This window comes from Neopelma chrysocephalum, unplaced genomic scaffold, assembly GCF_003984885.1.
Source record: "Neopelma chrysocephalum unplaced genomic scaffold, ASM398488v2 Primary Assembly neopelma1_42, whole genome shotgun sequence".
In the NCBI taxonomy this organism is placed as follows: Eukaryota; Metazoa; Chordata; class Aves; order Passeriformes; family Pipridae; genus Neopelma; species Neopelma chrysocephalum.
This window is the reverse complement of record NW_020897700.1, coordinates 17,588,010-17,609,419: the sequence shown is the minus strand read 5'-3', so window position 1 is coordinate 17,609,419 and position 21,410 is coordinate 17,588,010. Positions and strand designations below refer to the sequence as shown.

General features: G+C 36.7%; 1 protein-coding gene across 4 annotated transcripts in view; it reads left to right on the top strand.

The window, feature by feature from the left end:
* Positions 1-21,410, top strand: part of RAPGEF2 (Rap guanine nucleotide exchange factor 2) — a 183,599-nt gene that overhangs the window by 60,059 nt on the left and 102,130 nt on the right. For all 4 annotated transcript variants that reach the window (XM_027676811.1, XM_027676807.1, XM_027676810.1 and 1 more), the window contains exon 4: positions 14,775-14,858. In XM_027676811.1, coding sequence (XP_027532612.1) covers positions 14,775-14,858 — 84 coding nt within the window. The remainder of the gene's footprint in view (positions 1-14,774; positions 14,859-21,410) is intronic.

Genomic DNA, 21,410 nt, shown 5'->3' with positions numbered 1-21,410 from the left:
CTTCATTTATGCAAACAATTTATTGAAACAAAATGTTTATCATATTTTTACTTACTGCCCCCTAAACCAGACTCTAAATGCATATTTTTTCTGGGGCATGTCTGGTGTTATTTGAATATTTAAGCATACAAAAAACCTGTATGGTTTCTTTAATATATGTGTAATTTTTCCTGTATTGACCATCATGAAGATGATGTGATTGAACAAACTTTAATGCTAAGCCTTGACAATTCAGCAAAGTTAAATTAAGGTCTAATGAAACCCAATAATGTTATGTATGGGAAATGCACAAGGTAAAAATCCATAGGTGGATAGATAAAATCTATAGGTGGATAGATAAGTTTAATTAGACCAGTACAATCTTTATTCATTTTACAGACTAATTTGCTTGAGACCGTTGTGCTGGTGTTTTGTCCTTTACTAGGCAGTTGGTTTGTGTCTGTTATGTGTAACAGACTTTCTGTTTAAACCCAGTATATTTTGGCTCATTCTAACCACTGACTTAAATTTAAATTATATGCTGAATTAATCAATACTGCTAGTTAACCATATACTTAATACAAGCAAAAGTTACAGGAAATATATGCCTGAAAAAAGAAAATTCACAAACAGAAAATTGTGAAATCTGGGTTAACTTGAAGTGCTTTTTGCACTTCTTTTGGACTGATTTCCTTTGTCACTCCTTTCATGTGACTTCACTTTGGTTGTTTGCCTGTCATTCATATTTACTTACTTCTTGACATTTTTTCCCCATGACTTATTCAGTAGATTTAATGGGCAGTTGGGCAGTTTCTGGATAGAGATGCTAATGTAAAATGTGCTTGCACTAGTGTTTTACATTTCTCATTTAATCTTTAATGGACTAAACCTGAAAATTAACACTGAATATTTTTTATTTAAAAAAAATTAAAAATTCAATATTTTGATGCCAGAAATATATGTTCTGTTACTCTGAGTAACAGAACGTACAATTTTTTTTAATAAACGATTTGGGACCTACCTGGTAAGAAAATACCATGGAACCTGCAGTCTTTTTTCAGTGTTCCATTTTTAGAATAATAAACTTGGAGGAATCCTTTTTTTGTTTCTCAAACTCAGCCTATGTGTTGAAGATGTAGTCTTCTAAAAAACAGAATTCCGATTTTACAGTGTACATGTTTGGAAAAATGCTTTGAGTACTGCGGGAGATAAGCAAACTGATAGCCAGGCCAGAATCAACCCACTCTGTTATGAGCTATACGAAATGAGTTTGGAACATGGAACCTGGTCACTTTTTGTTGAACATACCAGAATTTATCACTTGAAGCTCTTATTTTGATCATGAAGGCTAAGGTTTTAAAAAAGCATTATATTTGAACTTTTTAGATTGTTTGTTAAATTACAACTTTATTTTTCCCCCAATGATGGTATGTTTGCAGTGAAATCTGAATTGGGTGCTACATCTATTAAAATAGCTGCAACTGTTGGAGCTGTTAATTGACCTGTGTGTGTGACCTCCCTGAGGCACAAGTTAATGTCTCAATGCAGAAAAGCTAAATCTTTATCCCTAAGTGCTAACATGCAAACTAATACCGTTACTTTGTTTATTTGATCAAAACTTTCTCATTGTGAAAATTTTGTTCCTGTCTGCATTGTTAGCTGTATGTATAAAGAGGTAAGTTTCTACTGCGTGTATACAATGCTGAAAATAATTATCTGTGTTCCTTACAAACACAGTAATTATTTTATCCTACATTAAAAAAAAAAAGTAGTTAATTTTCATGGTATCTCTATAGATTTTCTTTTTTTGACCGAAGGGATAAAATAGGGCACGTTGTTTAAAATTGGCTCATCTCATCTGCATTTACTTTACTATCAGCGGGTATACATGGTAGTGACAAATTCTCAAACCCTACGGCCATCTCACTGTTTAAATGGAAACTGGGTTATTAGAAGTGGCAGTTCAGCTTGAGTTATTCTTCATTTGCCAGTCATCCTACTACTTGCATTTGATGGGAAGGGCTCAAAAACCTGCAGAGCAAAATTTCAGAGTTGGGGTTTACTTGACACGCTTACTTGTTCTGTTTTTTTTTAATCTACTTCTCATTAAAAAAATATTTGTTTTGGTCATTTGATACATATTTTCTCAGTAGTTCAAAGGAAAAAAAAGCTCTATTTTCATGTCTGCAGGATAGTAATTATAGATGTCTCCAACAGTAAGTTTCCAATTAGCTTTTTCTTTGGGAACCAAAGTTTTAGCAGATTTGTAGAGGGTGTTTATACCTCTTGACAGTTGAACAAAATTTTTCAGATCAAAATTTAGATGTTTGCTATGATGGCAGAGAGCAATCTTTGGCAATAGATGCTTTGCCCTTAAGGAAATGAATGGGTCTCTAATAAACGCAGTACCTCTTTTTCCTCCTCATTTTTCATGCAAGGGCTATATATGGTTTTCAGCCCTGCTCTTTGATATTTGTCTGTATGCATCAGTGGTGTTTGACTTACTCTTTCTGTAAGGAAGTCGTACATGTCTTTAGGCTTTACTTATTTTCTTCCCTGAGGATATTGAATTAGCAGAAAATATTTTAAGGTTTGATGATCTGCAGTCCAAAGTCATTCAGTAATAAAACCTCATGTGTTTCTGAATTGCCAGGCTGTAGCACATGTTTTTGTGATCACATTCCCTGTAGTTTCTGAGCGACTGAACCTAGAACTAACTTAGCTACTGCTTGTATTGTTTTTTAAAAATACAAAGGAAACCCCAATCCCATGTTATCGTAAAGTTGTCCTAGTTTAAGAGATCCTTCAAAGGAAAGCCTGATAGAATATATGCTCCTACCTCCCACATGTCCCTAGTGAGAAAATGTGTATTTTGGATTTAAGGTCTGGTCAGTAAAAAATTTCTCAGCCTGCAGCATTTTAGTAGTAGGCTATTGGTTTTGATTGTGTTGATTCTTAGAAAAGGACAAGTGTTTAAAGAAGAGTAGTTATCTCTTGGATATCTTGAACTGAATTTCAATGTTAAATTCTATGGCTGAAAAAAGCTCTTGTCTAATGCCAACATGTTTGTGTGCTTTTATGTCATTCAGTTGTGCAGCCTTTAATGAAATTCAGTGTGGGGAATAAAAAAGTAGAAGTTGTACATGTAAACTGGAGATTGGAGAGAAAAAATCTTGTGTGTAAAACTGAGTTATTACTACAGAGAGTGTCCACAGCTGAAATGAGAAATAACAAGTTTGTTAATTTCTAAATTACTAACAATGGTAGGCAGGTGTGTGGCAAAAAGCTGTATTTGTACAATTCTGTTTTGTCTTGCTTTTTCCTCATTCCTCACTTGTCATGTGATCTGGGATGAAAAACATCCACTTCTGTTAAGACTATAGTGCATATATAGTAGGTGGAGTGGGGAGACAAAAGGGGATGAGAATTGGAGAATGCTGTAAAAAGGATAAAGATACATAATTTTAGCACATCTTTTTTGATATTTCCATGATTAGAACTAAATTCTCAGGCCCAGTAGCAGCAATATCACCATCCAGTCTTAGCCAAGTTTTCTGAATTACATCACCATGGCAAATCACAAGACCCAAACACATTGGGTTTGGATTAGCCATGCAGTGTTCTTCAGTAATGGCTTGGCCCAGCTATCAAAACCTGAAACAAATGAAATCTGGAAAGGAAATAAAGGAGCACAACTTTTTGGTAGCTACTCAAATACCTGTTGTTTTTTTAGATGAAAATGTTAGTGTCTTTCATGAGGTAGAACATGAAAATGCTGGAGGGCATTAACTTTGTGTAGCTTTGGGACAGGTTGTGTTAGATCATCTGAGGGCACGTGGGTGAATGGACTCAGGACAGTGACTGGCAGGGAACTTGCAGAGCTTGCTCAGGAGCATGCTCTTCCCAGGGAAGAGACATGCTGTCATCCATGCAGGTATCATGCATTACACAGGAAGTCGTGGGGATTTTGGATGTACCTGTAAAATATCTGTGTGTGCCTTAGCTAAGCAGCTGTAGGTCTGTGTAATCAACGTAGAGTAGTTCTGTGCAAGGACAGTTGAGAAACAGATCTATGAGTAGTCTTTAAGAGTGTGAATCTAAGTCAGACTTTAAGTCTAACAATAAAAGTGACATTTATTGAATTCATAGTTTTTTCACGGTAACATATTGTCCTGAAGACCCTCAAGAGGATAGAAACAGTGCATATAAACCAACAAAAAGTAATGCCAATGTTGCCGTACATTTCTATGTAGCCTGACTTAATTGTACAATGACGTGTGACAAAAATGAGTTTAAAGCACCTTCTTTAGCTATTACTGCATGATTTTTAAACAGAACAGCTTTGCTGAGACCACCTTATTGAAACTGTATTGAATGCTTTTATGTTCTGTAGGTGTTCAAGAAATTTTATGATGTTGGTATCATAAAAACTAGTTATTCTATACAGATATAATGTATGTAGTCTATAGGTATATATGTTTATATCTTACAGATATAAAGCCTAAAAGACTGCAGAAAGTAATTGCTACAGAAATGTATGAGGATCAAGCTGGTTTTCCACTAATGGTATTCCAAGTTGTCAGTAAAATTAATACCTTGTATTCCTTAATACTTTAACCAGAATTTCTGAGTTTTGGACAGAATGCACCTTTTTGTGGGGGGCTTGTGCCATATTTCTGCAGTTGCTGTCCTTGTTTACTGAATATTCTTGACTTCACGGAGCCCCTATAAAAGATTTCTTTCTTGGTCTTATTTAAAATGCACTGAATATACGTAGTAAACTCAGAGTATGTCTTCTCCAGAGAAGCAGAAATAAAACAGAGCTGAGAGTGTGGAGTCTGTTTGGTCATAGATTGGACTCAGTCTTGGAGGTCTTTTCCAACCTGAATGATTCTGTGATACAGGTGCCCAAGAAGGCCAATATCATCCTGGCTTGGCTCAGCAACAGTGTGGCGAGAAGGACCAGGGTAGTGATGGCCCCCTCGTACTTGGTGCTGGTTAGGCTGCATCTTGAATCCTGTGTTTAGTTTTGGGCCCCTCACTACAGGAAAGACACTGAGGTGCTGGAGCATGTCCAGAGAAGAGCAGCGTTGCTGGTGAACGGTCTGGAGCGCAAGTCTTATGAGGAGCAGCTGAGGGAACTGGGGTTGTTTAGCCTGGAGAAAAGGAGGTTCAGGTAGATCTTATTGTTCTCTACAGCTACCTGAAAGGATGTTGTAACAGAGTGGGGATTGGTCTCTTCCATGTAAGAAGTGATAGGACAAGAAGAAATGGCCTCAAGTTGTGCTGGGGAGGTTTACATTGGCTATCAGGAAAGATTTCTTTACAGAAATGGTTGTCAAGCACTTGCGCAGTCTGCCCAGGGAAGTGGTTGAGTCACCATCTGTGAAGGTATTTAAAAGACATTGTAGATGTGGTGCTTGGTGACATGGTTTAACGGTGAATATAACAGTATTGGGTTAATGGTTGGACTTCATCATTGTAAAGGTCTTTTCCAACCTAAATGATTCTAGGATTGCTGGGTCAGTATCTGAATTTTCAAGTAAACCTCTGCAGCCAATATATATTCATATATATATATATATATATATATATATATATATAAAATAAAATATATATTCATATATTCATGCTGCTTGTACATCCATAGGTTTCTGTGGAAATCTTGCAGTAGTATATTTAATAATGCAAAGAACTGCTGCAGCAGGACTGGTCTCTTCTTTCTTTTTTTTTCTTCCTTGTCCTGAAAGTATTCCTAAAGGTGTATTGCACCTTCTGCTAGTTGGACAGTTGCCAAAATAGCATTGGGATACTGCCAGTTCTGCACTGCAGTAAATCAGGAACCTGAATTCATATGTTGTATTGTGAATGCATTTTCTGTGGGAGATTTCTTAGGCACTGTGTATCATTAAAACAAACACATTCAAGGACCTGACAGTTGTCTCTGTATAAACAGTCACTGAATCAAGGCTTCTTAGTAGTGTCAGTGATCAATGTTAGTCTGTTGGCTTTGCATAGCCAGTTCCAAATTTCTTTTACTATTTGACCTGATTTTGAGACTTCTTTGAATGACAACTGAAGTAATGTTTTTGCACCTTCTTCACCGTAAATGCTTCACTAAAACCTATTGTGTTTTTGTTGTTGCTGTAATTCTGAGAATAAAAGCTTTGATTTTGGAGAAATACTAGGAGGCGGTTAGATATAAGAACAGATTTGTCTGTCTTGACCACAGGGTATTTTAGATCCAAGATCATTTTATTTTACTACTTCTGTAATTTTTTTTTCTTATGATTTAGGAGACTATAATTTTGTTTTAAATTTCTCTTCTGGTATCAAGGGCTAATTCACCGTACAAGTTTAGGATCAAGATTTCAGTGACAGTAGGTCAATTATCTTGTGTGTGTTTGTTTGCATAATATATTTATTGATTGCCTGTTTAATCACCTGTCTTAGACTGACAGGCATTACTGACACTGCAATAATCTTTAATTTGACTGAATTTTCTGTTTTATTTTGATTTTATAAGTGGCAAAGCATACAAATAAATTTAATACTCTAAAGAAAAATATACTTCTGATTATTTGTTTTCAGAATACTGAGTAATTGCTTCCCATGGTTTATTCTTCTTCATTTCCCATTCTTTCTACCAGGAGACAAGACACCAGTTTTCATCTTGTGTCCATTAATAAAAGATAATCATGGACATCAGTTGAAATATGCACTTTAAGGCGCTTGTTTAGTGAAAATCAGAAGTTCTAAATTCTTAGTTAGCAGTTTTATTACTGAATATATTTTAACTTTGTCTTATATTTATTCTTATTTCTAATCATCACTCTAATTATGACTTCAATGTGTTTGTATAATGAAAAAGTATTTGAAAATTGTGGCTGATGCATCAAGTACCAGTCTCTTTTATTTCTGTGTTTGGGATATACCTGCTAATGTCATCAAGAGCATCTAAAATGCTCTGGCAGATGTCAGGTAACTACTTAACTGGCATAATAAGGAGCATTATAAGGATTATAGACAGTGCTGACAATGTTAGTAAATGGTTCTCTGGCTATTCTGAGTGTTAAAATACTACAGTGCTAGTGGGCAGGATCTTCTGGCAATGAGAAATCTACCTGAAAGAATTGTTCAACTTAGACATGTTTGACATTCCAAGGCATTTCAGGGCTAATGTTTAATTGTGGCAATGGTTATTCAATTAAAATGATAAACTACCTGTAGCTTTCAGCAGACAGAAGTTAACCAAAATGAGCAAAGAGAAACAGACAGATTAATCTGCTGGAACAATATCCTATGGAACATAAGCTTGCAGAGCAATGTTCTTTGTGATTTCTTCTTGTGTTGTGCTTAAATACCTGAAAGAGGTCCCAGTTCTGACATGTCAAGTTTTCATTGTTTCTTCCTCTCACAAGTGGAGATCTGGGAGCATGAATAATGCCTTTGGAATTACTCCGTGCTTACTTTCTGAAATTTATTCAACTTTGAACAGCATTGAGTATGATTACATGACAATGTAATCTTCTAGGTACATCTTGGTTTGTAATATAAGTTCTTTTGTCAGAACAGTTACAAGTGTTATAGCTTGTAGCATGATGGTACTATATCCAGTTTAAATATAAGTCTTGAATGAATCCTTTAGTGGTTGGAATTTTAAAGAATTATTGTCTCCATAAATCAAACCAGCTCTTTCACAACCAAGAAATTGTTCTTGCTGATTTCATGACCTTTTTATGAAGTAGCTTGAAAAATAGCTCTGAATGGGAAGTAATTTTGGATGCTGATGTTCGACTTATGTTAGGGGTCCTTCCAGCATCTGGTGTTGCTGGACCATTCAGTCCAGCGTTGGAGGGAGAATGGCACCTCCATTGTTTAAGTCTCAGGATAGACACAACTCCTGTAAAAGGAATATTAAGCAGTTATTGTATGGAAGTAATTTCCATGCTTGTTTCCATTGAGACCTGCATGCTGCTTAGCTTTTTTCAAGTGCTGTTTTGAAGGAGTTGGCTGAAAAACCAATGAACAGAAGGTGGTCGGAGCAGCAAAGACTTCTGTTCAGCATATGCTTTTAAGTCCAGGTACTGAATTTTGCACTGAAGAGAGGTCTTATTTTACAGAATTAAAGCGTGTCTGACAGCAGTCATCACAAAGACCTGCAAATTCTTGCCACTGTACTTACTTAATGATGTTCAAATCTAGTTGAAGCTAAAGGCACATGGTAAGCATGTACTGAATGATTCATTATTCCAGAGGTTTTAGTAGTTCTGAGTCTCATTTTGGTGGACAATGAGAATTAAATGGATTGCATTTGTTAAAATCTAACTACTTCTAAAGAATTTTTAAAGGAAAGTGATGCGTCAGGAGTTGTTAGGATAGAGGAAGACACTACAGATGGTGTAGATATTTGAGATTTATTTGGCCTTCAACAGGTTGACTTAAATCTTTATTGTAGCTGACTATTTTGGAGGGTTTTTCCGCATCTTATGGGATCAGGAAATCTGAAAGCTAAAACTGGAACATCTGTCCTACTGTAGAGAGATGCCTTACAGAATCCATAGGTGTAAGGGACATGTTGAAACAAGTTATTTCATGTGCATAATTTCTTTGATATGCTGTTAATATTTAATTCAGTTGCATAGTTTAAAATGTATAGTTACAAATGTGCAAGTGCTGCTGATTGCTTTATATTGAAATAAAATAATTAGAATTAGAAAATAAAGCTTTGGTTTTAAGTAGTATGTATGTAGCTAATTGGGGATCTGGGAATAAGAAGCTACCCCTTCTAGGGAAATGAATAGATCATAGCATGAAGAGTTTGATACAAGTGCTGAAGACTTTGAGAAAGCCTGCAAGCTTTGTGGGTCTTGGAAGTCTGGAGGTTTATAACTGCTTCCTGATTTTTGAACTTTGAGTACCTCTGAGGTCTCACAGAACAGTCATATGCTAGAAAATGTGAAGACCTAAGTCTGAAAAGACTGTCTAACCTTATCAGTGATGACAACCTGGTGATGTCATCAGCTGTTGCATAATTATGTAATTGATGTTTCCAGACAGAACAGTTAGTGACAGCTATGAAATTACTTTGCATAGTTCTGTCTTCAGGTTTCTGTGTCATTTTCAAAGCACGGAGTTGTGCTGTCTGGCTGGAGGCTGTAGTTTCATTAAAGGACAACGTCAAGGAAGCTGGGGAGGGAAACACAATGGGAAGACATTGCAATCCAGTTTATGGGTTTCTGTTTCTAACTCCCGAATTGCTGTAAATCAAATTCTCTGACATTCTGGGAAATTATATATAGATTTCCCAGGAAATCCGCTGCCCTCAAAAGTGCTATAATACAAGAGTCAAGATTTCAGGTCAAGCTTTATTCAGATTTCATACAACTGAAGTGCACATTATGAATAACGCCTGCATATTGGTGAGTATTTTGGTATTGGCTTTCAGTTTTGCATCATTTTAAGGTTGCTACTAGAACCTGAGTATTCTGAAAACTTTATCAGTAGGTAACTCTGTCATATTACTTAGAAGAATACTCTAGGTACTTGAGTACTTTTTTTGTTGTCTTCACAGAGCACAGATCTTATTTTCGGGACAGAATGACTACATGTATTGATTTAATTCTTCTTATTGCCCCTTAATGTGTGACTTTTGGGTTGACTTCATTCTGATTCTCTGCAGGATAAATTGCCTGTGTCATCTTACTTTCTCAGTAATAAATCTTGTTTTCTGTAACTTGGGAAAGTGGATAGCTTTCCTGCATTCGGTAGGCAACTTTTAACAGTCCTAGGTTTCATCCTGATGAATATCCAGAACAGTAGTTGAGCTGAAACCCCCCCAGAACAAACAACAAAAAACAAATAACCCAACCCCCTCTACCCCCCAAAGAGCACTCCCCCACACACACAGTCTTAGGTACTTGAAGGAATGTATTCTGTCAGTTAAGACCAACAGGTAAAGTAAAATCTTGCCTGCAAAGAGGAACCCTGATTGCCTGCTTGGAAATGTACATGTGTCAGTAATTCCTGATTTCAGTTATTTCCACTCCTGCTGTGCGTGTAGCCCCACAAGACTGGAGGGAGGATGGGGAGAGGAATTCAAAGCTAGGTAGAGGTGCTACTTATCTGGGTTGGATGAGCTTTGCTTTCAGCCTGATGTGAATCATAGAATCATTTAGATTGGAAAAGAGCTCTTAGATCATTGAGTCCAACCATTAACCCAACACTGCAAGGTCTACCACTAAACTGTGTCCACATCTGTGTGTTTTTCAAATACCTCCAGGGATGGCGACTCAACTGCTTCACTGGGAAGCTTGTTCCAGTGCTTGACAACCCTTTCAATATCCAATCTAAACCTCCCGTAGCACAACTTAAAGCTGACTCTTGTCCTGTGGCTTGTTGCCTGGGAGAAGAGGCCGACCCACACCTTGCTACAACCTCTCTTCAGATAGTTGTAGGGAGTGATAAGGTGCCAGGTAGTTGTAGGGAGCGATAAGGTCCCTTCTGAGCCTCCTTTTCTCCAGGCTGAACGACCCCAGCTCTCTCAGCCGCTCTTCATAAGACTTGTGTTCCAGACCCTTCACCAGCTTTGTTGCTTTGTGGAGCTTTCACTGCTCTTCCAGTGGCAGCTGCTGCTTCAGTGGTTGCGGTGGTGATGGACAGCAGTGGTGTCCTTACTAAACTAGTCATTGGAAAGATCTTACCTGATCAGGTGTCTTTCCTTTCTACATCAGCCTGACTGATAGATGCTACTGGACCCTCCCCTCAACTGTTTTAGGCTGAAAAAACCCCAGTGTCCCTGTAAGGATGCCTTTGGGGGAAAGTCATCAGCATCTATCCTGCTTCAACTAATTCTGGATGAAATGAAGTTAATACTGTCCTGCAAATCCAGTCAGGGATGTGTGCTGTCCACAATAAAAGCCTTTTAAGCACAATTTGCTGTTTTCTCTGTGACAGAAGAAGTATCTGTGGGACAAAAACAGTTTCTAAATTCTTCTGTGGGCTACCATGGGTAGGCAGTATTCTGGCACTGGAAGAAAACTTTATAATTGGGCTTATTCTGTAGAATTTTGATGTTTAAAACAAAATGTGAAATGTGATTCCAAAGAAAACTTTTCAAATGTGAGTGTTCTCTATTGGGTAAAATGATATTTGCATGAGTCCTCAGGTGGATTGAAGAAGTGCTTTTGTAATTCAGCATCCCCTTCTATAGTTTCTTCTGTCTTTCATTACAGGCACAAAAATCTTGTAGAATGCAAATGCATTGTTAATGAACAAATGTCAAGCATAGTATAGAAAACATGGAAGCTTGATTGAAAGCCACACGATGTTTGAATAAGATTGTAGAAAGCCCAGAATTCTTAAAATGAAAGAACTGCATGTGTTTCTTGTAACAGTACTGTCTAGCGAAAGCTGGCTGCCAAATGGCTTTTTTGAGGCTTAATTGTAGTCAACTGCGAGTGTAGCAAGTGTTGAAAAGTGCAGGAGTTATATATTGTTTTCATATGAAAGGAATAGATCAGTGTTTAATTTGCCTTTTTTTTTTTTTGAGGGAAGCATGTGTGTTCTGGAGGAAGGAAAGTGTTTGCTATACATGTGAGATTTTTTCAGATGTTTTGTTCAAGACTATATAAAGACACTACTGGTTGTAAACATGAAGAGAATTAAAACCCTCTCAGTGTTCTTTGCTCTTAAAGACTGTCTTGGAAATATTTATGATGTTTTGGCTGGCAGTGAAAGTTTTAAAAGAATACAGTGTATTTCAGGGAAGATACCTTGAATATAGACACTTTACTAATCTTCCACTATTGTGACACAGCAATATTGAAGATTTTTTTTTTCTATTTAGATAATTAAAGGGTTGAGTTCAGGAGATATGCATGATGCAAATTCCTTAGAGCTTATAAGTTCTCAAATGTCACTGTAAAAATAAAAACATTTTTGAAGTACACATAAAACAAAGGGAAAATAAATTCCATCAGATGGTATTCCTAAAGTTTTATTTATCGTTTTAATCAGCGCTTTCAGCTGTCAAATGAGCAGATGCTTCTTTTGGTTCTATATAAAGTAGATAAAGTATGATGTTCATGATAGATAAGTGAGAAGGAGCAAAAACTGTTGAAGAGCCAACTTGCAGAGAAAGAAAATTAACCTGTGAACTGAGAAAAAAAAAAATAAAACTGAGTTGGATGATTAACTGAATGAAATGCCATGCTGTGTGTGATCAAATAAGAAAAAATTAAACTACTTCAGTTAAATGTATAATCATTTTAGCTGTTTGTTAAATGATTCAAAGGTAGGTTCAAAAGTAGCATTAAGAATTTGAATATTGAACATATTGCCTGGTGCTTGTGAAAGCCAGTAGCTTTGAAGTAGAAAGATTTCCTATGAGAAGAGGTAACTAAAGCCCCTTGCATGTAGGTGTTTATTACTACAAATAATAAAAAGTTAATCAACTCTTAAAAGGAGGGAAATAAAAGATTGTATATTAGTAGATTTCTACAAAAGTGAAAATATTTTCCATTGGCTTAATTTTTTTTTTCTGCTTCATTTCTTTTATAATTGGAAATGACTTTCTGGAAGTATAGACAGATCTTCTTGATGACTTTTGCTTTAGAGTTATGAAGCCTGTGACCCCAGGTTCTTATCTATCAGACTTGGTCCAACTGATAATTTTTAGAAAAAGGGAAAAAAACTACCACCCCCAAACAAAAAACTTAGTATGTGAAAATGTAATGTACTGTAATCCACATGAAAAAATTATTATTGACATCCTAAACAGTTACTTCCAAGCTCTTTAGGAAATCACTCTCTATAGCCATTGCTGAAAATGTCTATTTCAGCTGTGCTAATTAGTCCAGATTATTTGTATTTAGAATGACATCTATTGAAAAACATAACAAAACCCAACAGGCTTGCAGTTCAGCAGCACTGTTGTATGCCTGTCAGCGTAGGACTCGTGAGGGAAGGAATGTTTAAAGACATGTAACTTAACTCAGGTTCATGTTTATCCTTTTGAGAATGATATTTTCAGTTGAAGTGCTGGTTTTCTTGAGTTTGTCTGCTTTAACCTGGTTCTCTGTACTTATGTACAATGCTCATTTTTCTAGACCAACAAGTTTGAGGATGATACAGGTCCATGTGAGAAGCAAGCATGTGGGGCATTCTTCAGAAAAGGCAGCTTGGAGCACTTCAACTATATGAAACAAAATGTTGTTTCAGCTGTGGGACTACGATATCACTTGATTTTCTGTTGTCTGTCGGTATAAAGAAGTATTCCTGAAGTCTTCATTTTAAAGATGTTAAGTTTTCACTGATCTGGTGTGTGTAGCTGACCAGTGTGGCTTCACTGGTCAGGTTATCGGCTGGTAGAAAAGAAATGCGAGCTCCGTCATCTTATTTAACTCTTTTGTTCTTGGCCATAGATTGTGTCCTTAATTTCCTCTGTTAATTCTGTGTGTTTCTGATGTTTGTCCTTTCTCTCATGCTTTTATTACACAGTGCAAGATGAAAATGGAGCACATTTTTAGGTTGGATGGTTTGCTGGTTTGCTCTCAGCTGTTTTAGGCCGGCTTGTTTTGAGGACCACTTTATATATACTTCTTAATTTGAAGTTCTTCAACTGAAAAGCACACTGCTAACATGTACATTGTGTACTTAGATTTAAGATTAGGTTTAATACTAGGCTGTCATCATTGTTACAAGATGTGGGCTGTTCTTTCTTAAAGTTAGGCCTAATTGTTTCTAAAGACTTGAGACATGTAATTTAAAAAAAATGAAGGTATTACAAATTAATTAAGTAATCTACATCTCTTAGTGGCACTAGGGTGGTTTTCAGATAAGAATGCTCATGCAGTTCATAATGACGTACTTGAATTCAATTAATGAGTTTCTCTGGAAGAAGCAGGAGTGTTAAAAACTGAAGTAAAGTAGAGAGATTCTCAGTATTGACTATTAAAATGGACCAAGACTTCTACTGCAGGTATTTCTAGTAACCTTAATCTATTTTATTTTCCTGTCCAAACATTATTTGAACTTATCCAAGAATAGTCTAAACATATAAAAAGGGGTTTGTATTACTCAAGGAGCAAGATCTGAATCTACAGTAGAATGAACTGGCCTGGATGATGAAGTTCTCGTCCAGTTCTTCTATATCATGAAGAGAGGGGAAAAGAAATTTTTTGTCTCTTTAATTGGGAATTTAGTCTTGTGCCAGGAAGAGACATGAAAGGGGCAGTGCATACTAGTAGCAGATAATGATGACTAACAAATCTAATGCAGGTTTATCATCTGTGAATGTTTCCAATGGTCTCTTATCTTGTGGGAAGGTAAGCTGATGCCAAAAGGCAAATTTCTGTCTTGAAGAAAGGGTTTAAGAAGAGATGGCTAGGATTGGGAAAGGAAGTCTTATTTATAGAGGGAAAGAGGCTACAGTTCTCTTCAGCAAGAGGAAAGTAATACATTCAACAGAATACAGTACAATATGTTTACTGTAGCTTGACTTAATTTTAAATGCTTTGCTATATTTAATTGGATTTCTGCTGTTATCAAATGGATAGATATATGCTTTTAAAAAAGTGAAGTAAATGAAATGAGACATTCTTATAATGTGTATATTTGCAGATGGAAATTAGAATAGTTTCATGGAATTGTTTTATAAATGATTGAACTGGGGCTTTCATAATTTTGAACATTTTTGCCTCTCAGGTCTTTGTAGTGCAAATTTGGTACTGCTGTGAGTAATTCAAATCAAGTGTTTTGAACTATGTCCTTTTTTTTTTTTCTTTTTATTCCAGCCCTGATGATATTGGTAGCTGTTGGTATATCCTGCTGTCTGGTTCAGTCTTCATTAAAGAATCTATGTTTCTTCCAAGGAGCAGGTATGTCAGCTATGAATGTACTGCATTATATATTTTAAACATAAATCCTGAGATGTGGAAAATTTTTAGAATTAAAAGGCAGTATCTTATTCTTAATAACACACAGGAGAACACACATAAGCACACTTTTCCTAACTTTTACTTACTGTGGTAAGTGTTTTATGCCCATATCTAAAATTGAAAGCATTGTGGACAGGGTACAACCATGCAAAATGTTGTGCAGATGCTGTCAATTTAAAAAGTAAAACAAGTGTTTTTAAAAAGTAAAAAAATGATAAAATGGAGTGAAGTACTGAGGAGTCTGTTCTTGTGAGTAATCAAAGTAATCATAGGATGCACTAGAATTTGTGATGTTTTCCTGAGGCTTTACTTACTGTGCACAAGTCTTTGGTGTGTGTTTTAGTATATGCTTAGATCATGTTACTGCAGGTTTGTTGCTTCTTTTTAAGGCTGTGCTTCATGCAAATGGATTTGCCATGAAGAGTGGTATATCACATGGTAAAAAAAGTTTGAGTGTCAGACACTCAAATGTATATTGCTACAGTGAAAAAAAATTAATTATTTTGAGCCATGGGAAAAATGCAAGTGATTGCAAGGATTTTACACTAACGTGGCTGAACTTGATCATTTTAGTGGAAGCAGAGTAGAATCACTTTAAGATCCTGGTTATATGCTTATTCATTTAGACTGCTCTAAAAGACTTCTTTGAAGCAAGTGGAATGTAGTAAAATTTATGAAAGGCAGAATGAAAGAATGACCTGTCTCTGTGTGGTATCATGATAATGAAAGTACTGGAAACTTTTTAACAATTTTAAACAGTGGAAAACCACTTTAGAGCTAGTATTGGTTAGCGCATGAAAAATTAGATCTTGATATCTGCCTTTCAGAGGGTGAGCAGTGCTAGTCTTGGGACTTCCATTTGGTAATGGTAGTTCTTGGTGCAGTCAAGTGTCTTGCGTTTGTAAAAGGACAGGCACTGCTGATAAAATGGTATATTTGATGTACTATCAAATAGATGATGCTAAAATTGCAAAACTGGTTATTATAAAAAGTATCACAACAACAGATTAGAGAATCCCTGCTGCTGGCAGAGTGAAAGTGTCATCCATAAACAGGCACTGCCAGAAACAAAGCTGGCAGAAAGTGCTACCTTTAGGTACCAGGAGAAAGGATATATAATACCTGAATTAAGGTAGGGTGGTTGTACATAGTCTGTGGCAAGAATGTTCCTTTGAAATACAGCAATGTTTGTGCCTCTGCACACTTTGGGCGCTTGAAGAGAGGTGAGATGAACAATGAGTTTAAGATTCTTCCTGGAAGAATGAATAGAAAATTTCAGATCCTCCAACACTAAGCAGAGCGTTTAAGGGCTGTTCACAGAGAGAAATTCAGAAATTACATCTGGTGGAACAGTGTCTGAGATCTTTGTGAAGTACAAGCATGGAATTTGACATTAGGATAAGTTTCATAGTTGTGGATGAAGTCAAGTAGATGTCAAAGTTAGTGACTTGGGAAGTGAATGCAAGAGAGACAATTTGTTAATTAAGCAAGATAACATAAATCTCTGAAAGCAAAATTAAGTAACTTTAATTACAAAGATGGAAAGTATTTCTGGAGAGTAAAATCAGAGTTATTCTAGTGAGGGGCTTTGTGCTCAGAAGTCTTAGTCCAAAGGGTAGGTAAGGACCTTCTCTAAATTTAGGACAAGGTTAATCAGGATTTTTTTCTTTGTAAATGAGTAAGTTGGAATATCAGATTAAATTTCTGATTTGGAATACTGCTGGGTAATAAGTGATTTATTGATTTATTTACTTAATAAAGCAAAACTTGAGAAGGAAACTAAGTTTTTCAGCTTTACTTATGCTACCAGTGAATTGCTCAGGCAGAAATAGTAAACTGCTCAGATATACATACTTGGCAGAAGAGACAGATTAGCAGGAATGCTAAAGTAAAATTTTCTGTGCTCTAGAAAAAAGGGAGACCTACTGAAAAGGCTGCTGTCCAGAAGGAATTGATAGAGTGGTATTTTGAAATCTGAAGAGTAGTGTTAAAAGTGGGCAAAAGACAGGTACTGGATAACTTCTGAAACTGACTGTTTACATATACAAGAAGTAACAATTTCAAGAGCCTTTTTGAGCATTGCATAGTTTGTGAGTCTTGCTGTCGTCTTGTTGTTACAATGAACTGGCAATGCTTTAGCAAATGGAGCACGTCCTCGTTCATCACTGACATCAAGTAATAGGAAGAGACCTAAACATTGCAAAGTAGAGATCATCTAATTTTGATCTTGTTTGGGTAAAACATTGTCATTTGAGTAAACTAAATTTGCAATAGTAAAATCATATTTGCACTATTTTAGTGTGGTTTTTTGCAGATTAATCCATTTTAACTTTGCCCATCTAAAAAGCCGCTAGGAAATTATTTTGCAACATGCAAAGCTTGTGAGATATTAGGATGGAGCTGAGAAGTGTGTGTAGGAGCAAGGAAATATGTAGAAAGCAAAAAATATATTCCTACCTCCAGATCTAATTGACACAGAAAATTCTCATTTCCCTACCTTTTCTTTTCCCTGAGCTAAGAGTAATTCATGCCTAAGCATCACCAACCGAAACTCGTAATTTTTTTTCCCCATTTCAAAAATATTCTCTTTTTTTTGACAGCCTGCCCCACGCACCTGTAGTAAATCCCTTTGGACAAGTTCTCTGGGCTGCATCCTGCCAATCCTGCTCAGTTTGTGAGCTTCTCCTTGCCTGTCCTCCTGACTCTCTCAAGCTTGACTTCATTAAATGATGGCTGGGCAGTAGCTGACCAAATTTAAAATAAAATACATGTTGTCATCCCCCCTGTCCCAGCCTCCGAAGCTGTCTAAAAGCATAAGAAATGACAACCCCTCTGCTTTTCCAGTGTCATGGTTTAGGAATGCCACTCCCTAATATGATGCCCTTCCCCCCCCCCCCCCCCAGACTCTCCTAAACCAGACACTGCTGGTTCCCCTCCCCTTCTGATGGGAGACACAAAGGGTAGAGATTCTGAGATAAGAACAATTTACTGGAAATAGAAATGAGATACCCCCCCAACAGTAACAACAACAATACTAATAACAGTGTGTAAAAGAGAAAGTGATTTACATGCAAAATGCTCACCAAGCATTGAACAATGGCAGATGGACCCTATGTCCATGCCCACCATGTTTTTTAGGACTGTAGGAGAGAGTCCCTTCCCCCACCCATGATGTAGGATGGTATCAAATAACACAATGCCTTGGCCATGCCCACACAGCTCCAGGCTCTGCCCCTTCACAACTAATGTGAAAAGTTACCCCTGCCCTTGGCCGAAACTAGGACATCCACTCAAACTAGGAATAAAAAATAGTATAGCAATCCAAAATTAAGCAGTTTTGTAATGTATGATATATGGTCAAATAGCTGCTAGTTGAAATAGTTTGAAATGAGTGTCAGAGCTGCCAATTTTTGCCAAAATTGCGTAATGTACTAGGTGACTTGTAAAATTACTTGTAACTAGCTACTTGACAAGTCTTTAATTTCAAGTTAAAAAAAAAAAGGTTCAAAGTGGAATATTGGAATACCTGAAGTCCTAATTTGAGTAACTTGCTTTGGAAACTTTAGCATCGAAACCATGTCTGTTTTTTGAAAATAATATGAGTTGAATTTTATTTCTCTGTTGCCATATAGCCTTATTTGTATTTGTTCAAATGCCAAGCCATCTGTTAGCAAATAGTGTTCATAAAATAAGGCTGGATTTTATTATCTTAACTTATTATTTTGGGAAAATATACAATCTACAGTTTTCAAGAATTTTGACCTGCTGTCATATTTTTGGTGACATAAAGTAAAGCTTAATCTTGTTCTCCTGTTTAATTTCTGTAAATTGCAACAGTGCAATTTATTTGGACAGCGAAGATTATCCCTCTCCCCCCTCCCGATTTTATTGTTAACATTTTTCATACTTGTTCCTTTACTTTAACATATCAGACACATTATGGTTAAACTAAACATTCTGTAATTCTTCCCTCCCACCATGACCACCAAACTAGCACACATTAACACTCAGTCCCCTCAGCATTTCCCCTGAGCATCTGTACCCTGAAGCAGTTCACATGGTAGAATGAGGTTTGTGTACAAAGTGCAGAAAATAAATGAGCAGAAAATACCATTCACTGAGGGTTGTCCTGGCTCTTCTGTGTTTTCACATGGCCACTGACAGCAACAATGTGACAGCCCCTCAAAATATCTTTTGGAATGGCTTCCAGCTTCCCTTGACCTGCTCCATGCTCTCACCACGTTTGGTCATCTGCTTGGATTTTCTGTGTGGTTTTTGTACCAGAACTTTGCTTCTAGTGTAAATTCTACTGGTTTCTTTTTTATTACTTAAATGGGACCTGCAGTACAAAAAGGTCTCCTAGATCTCCCACAGCTAACCTCATGCTTGCCCTTGGCCTCCTTGACTGGAGGATGCAACTAACTCTTCACAGCAGCAAAATACAGAATTGATGGGCATTTTGTCTCAAACTGATAGGCTCTGGTACTTGGGTTTTTCTGCTTTTCTCCTAAAATGCTTCTGAGACCATCTAGGTAGTGTGTGCTGTGCTGCTGAGGCATACTGCGATGCTGACTTGCCGTGTGCAAACCTGACTTTACACTTGTTTTTAACAACTCGCTCATCTACACTGTTCCCTTGCTGTAACCTCTTCTTTTTCTTCTTTGCTGCTATATCCAATCAGTTCTCCCCTCACCGCTTCATATGGCAATGGAGAACTGCTTTCCTTTTGGCAAGTTCACAAATTTTATGTACAAGAGCAATTATTTAAGCTTTTTTCTCTAATTAAAAGATTAAGTTTTGAAGGTGAGAGAACATCTGGTTTTTACTATTATCAAAATTAAAAGGGATGTATCTATATAAATATTGATTATTTAGCCCTCTGGTCTTTCCTATACTAAAACAACTTATAAAGTGGATTGGAATATTTAATTGTACTGGAGACTTATTGAAGAAATTATGGACTTGTTCTGAATGTGTGTAAAGCAATATCAAAACTCAGTTTGTGCAGAAATGTTTTGTCTTCATCCAAGTGTATCCTGATTAACTTATGAGAGTAACCTTTCAGAAGAAAATTTGTTGGGGATTTTGGCAGGTTTTTTTATTTTGGCAGGTGATGAATGTGAGTGTAATTGTACTGGGGCAGAGCCCTTGGCTATCTACATATGTTTTTATGGCTTTATGTATCTGGAACCTACTTCCTAATTTTTTTGATCTCTAGGTCATACTGTTTTGTGTGGTTTACGTGTATCTGATGGGGTGTTTATATTTTGAATACACAACTGTCTTTGATCAGTCTTTTCAGTGAATAAAATTACACTGGTAGCTTTAATCATTACAATAAAATCCTTCCCTTGGTATATGATTAATCTATTTGAAACTTAGTGTTAATTAAAAATGGCTATTGCTGATGGAAACCTATGAGATAGCAGAACGAATGGGATTTTAACTGAAAGAGGGTGATCAATATACACAGATATTTAAACCATGATAAAATCCCATAAAAAGGGATTTTTTTTTTTTCCTCTGAGCAAGAAGCTGAGAGTTTTAGAACAACGGATTTGGGGTAGGCTCAGAATTGTACTTTTGGGAACTGCTGGTTTAGTTGTTTAAGCTGCAGAGGGAGTTGATCAAGAGCTATGCTGAGCTTATTTAGCTTTTGCCAGGTTCTGAGTTTTGCTTATGGCTAAGGATTTACAGCATCATGATGGAAACATGAAGACCATACACTGGAGCTTTGTAGAGAAAAATAACTCCCAAGGTTATAATTTCAAGTCTATTTAAGAAATTACTTGAAAATGTGTGAAAATGGATTTAGTTTGCCCTCAGAACTCTCTCTCTCTGTAGTATAAAACTTTACTATTTTTTTTGTTTTCTGCTGCTAGCTGCTGCTGCTGGATGTCCCTGTAACCTCTTTGTTGTTTTGATATGTCTGTATCCAGCTATTGATGTTCTAAAGCCACAGACCTGGCCATAGGGGCCAGGTATAGAGTATGGTATTGTTGTGGGCTGATCCCTTGTGCTGCCTTGTCCTCTGTCTGGTTTGAGTGCCTTGATTGAGCATTTCAGTCCATCAGCTGAAACTGAAGCATGAAGGAGTGTGATCTTATGCTTTGGTCTAGGAAAGACTGAGATCATAGGCTGGAGAAAGAAGTTGGAAGAAGTAGTGATGTCAGTCCATTTATGACTGAGTGCATGGCTGCCATGAATTACAATGAATTTTAAATAGACCTTGAGAAATTAACACTGATTGCTTTGTACTGTCTGCATCTACCCAAAAGACTGCATATGTCCTTTTGGATGGAGATGCTTACTGTTAGTTGCAAGCAGAAAATTACACTTATCACAGTGTGTGTGACCGTATTTGCTTATTGAGACTAAAACTCCTAGAGAAAATAGAAGCTTGCTTCCAAGAGGTAGCGTTGTATTGGGAGTGTCTGATCTGGCCATCCGCCTTGAATTTGTTGATCTCCTGTTGGTATCGTGGTCGTCGTT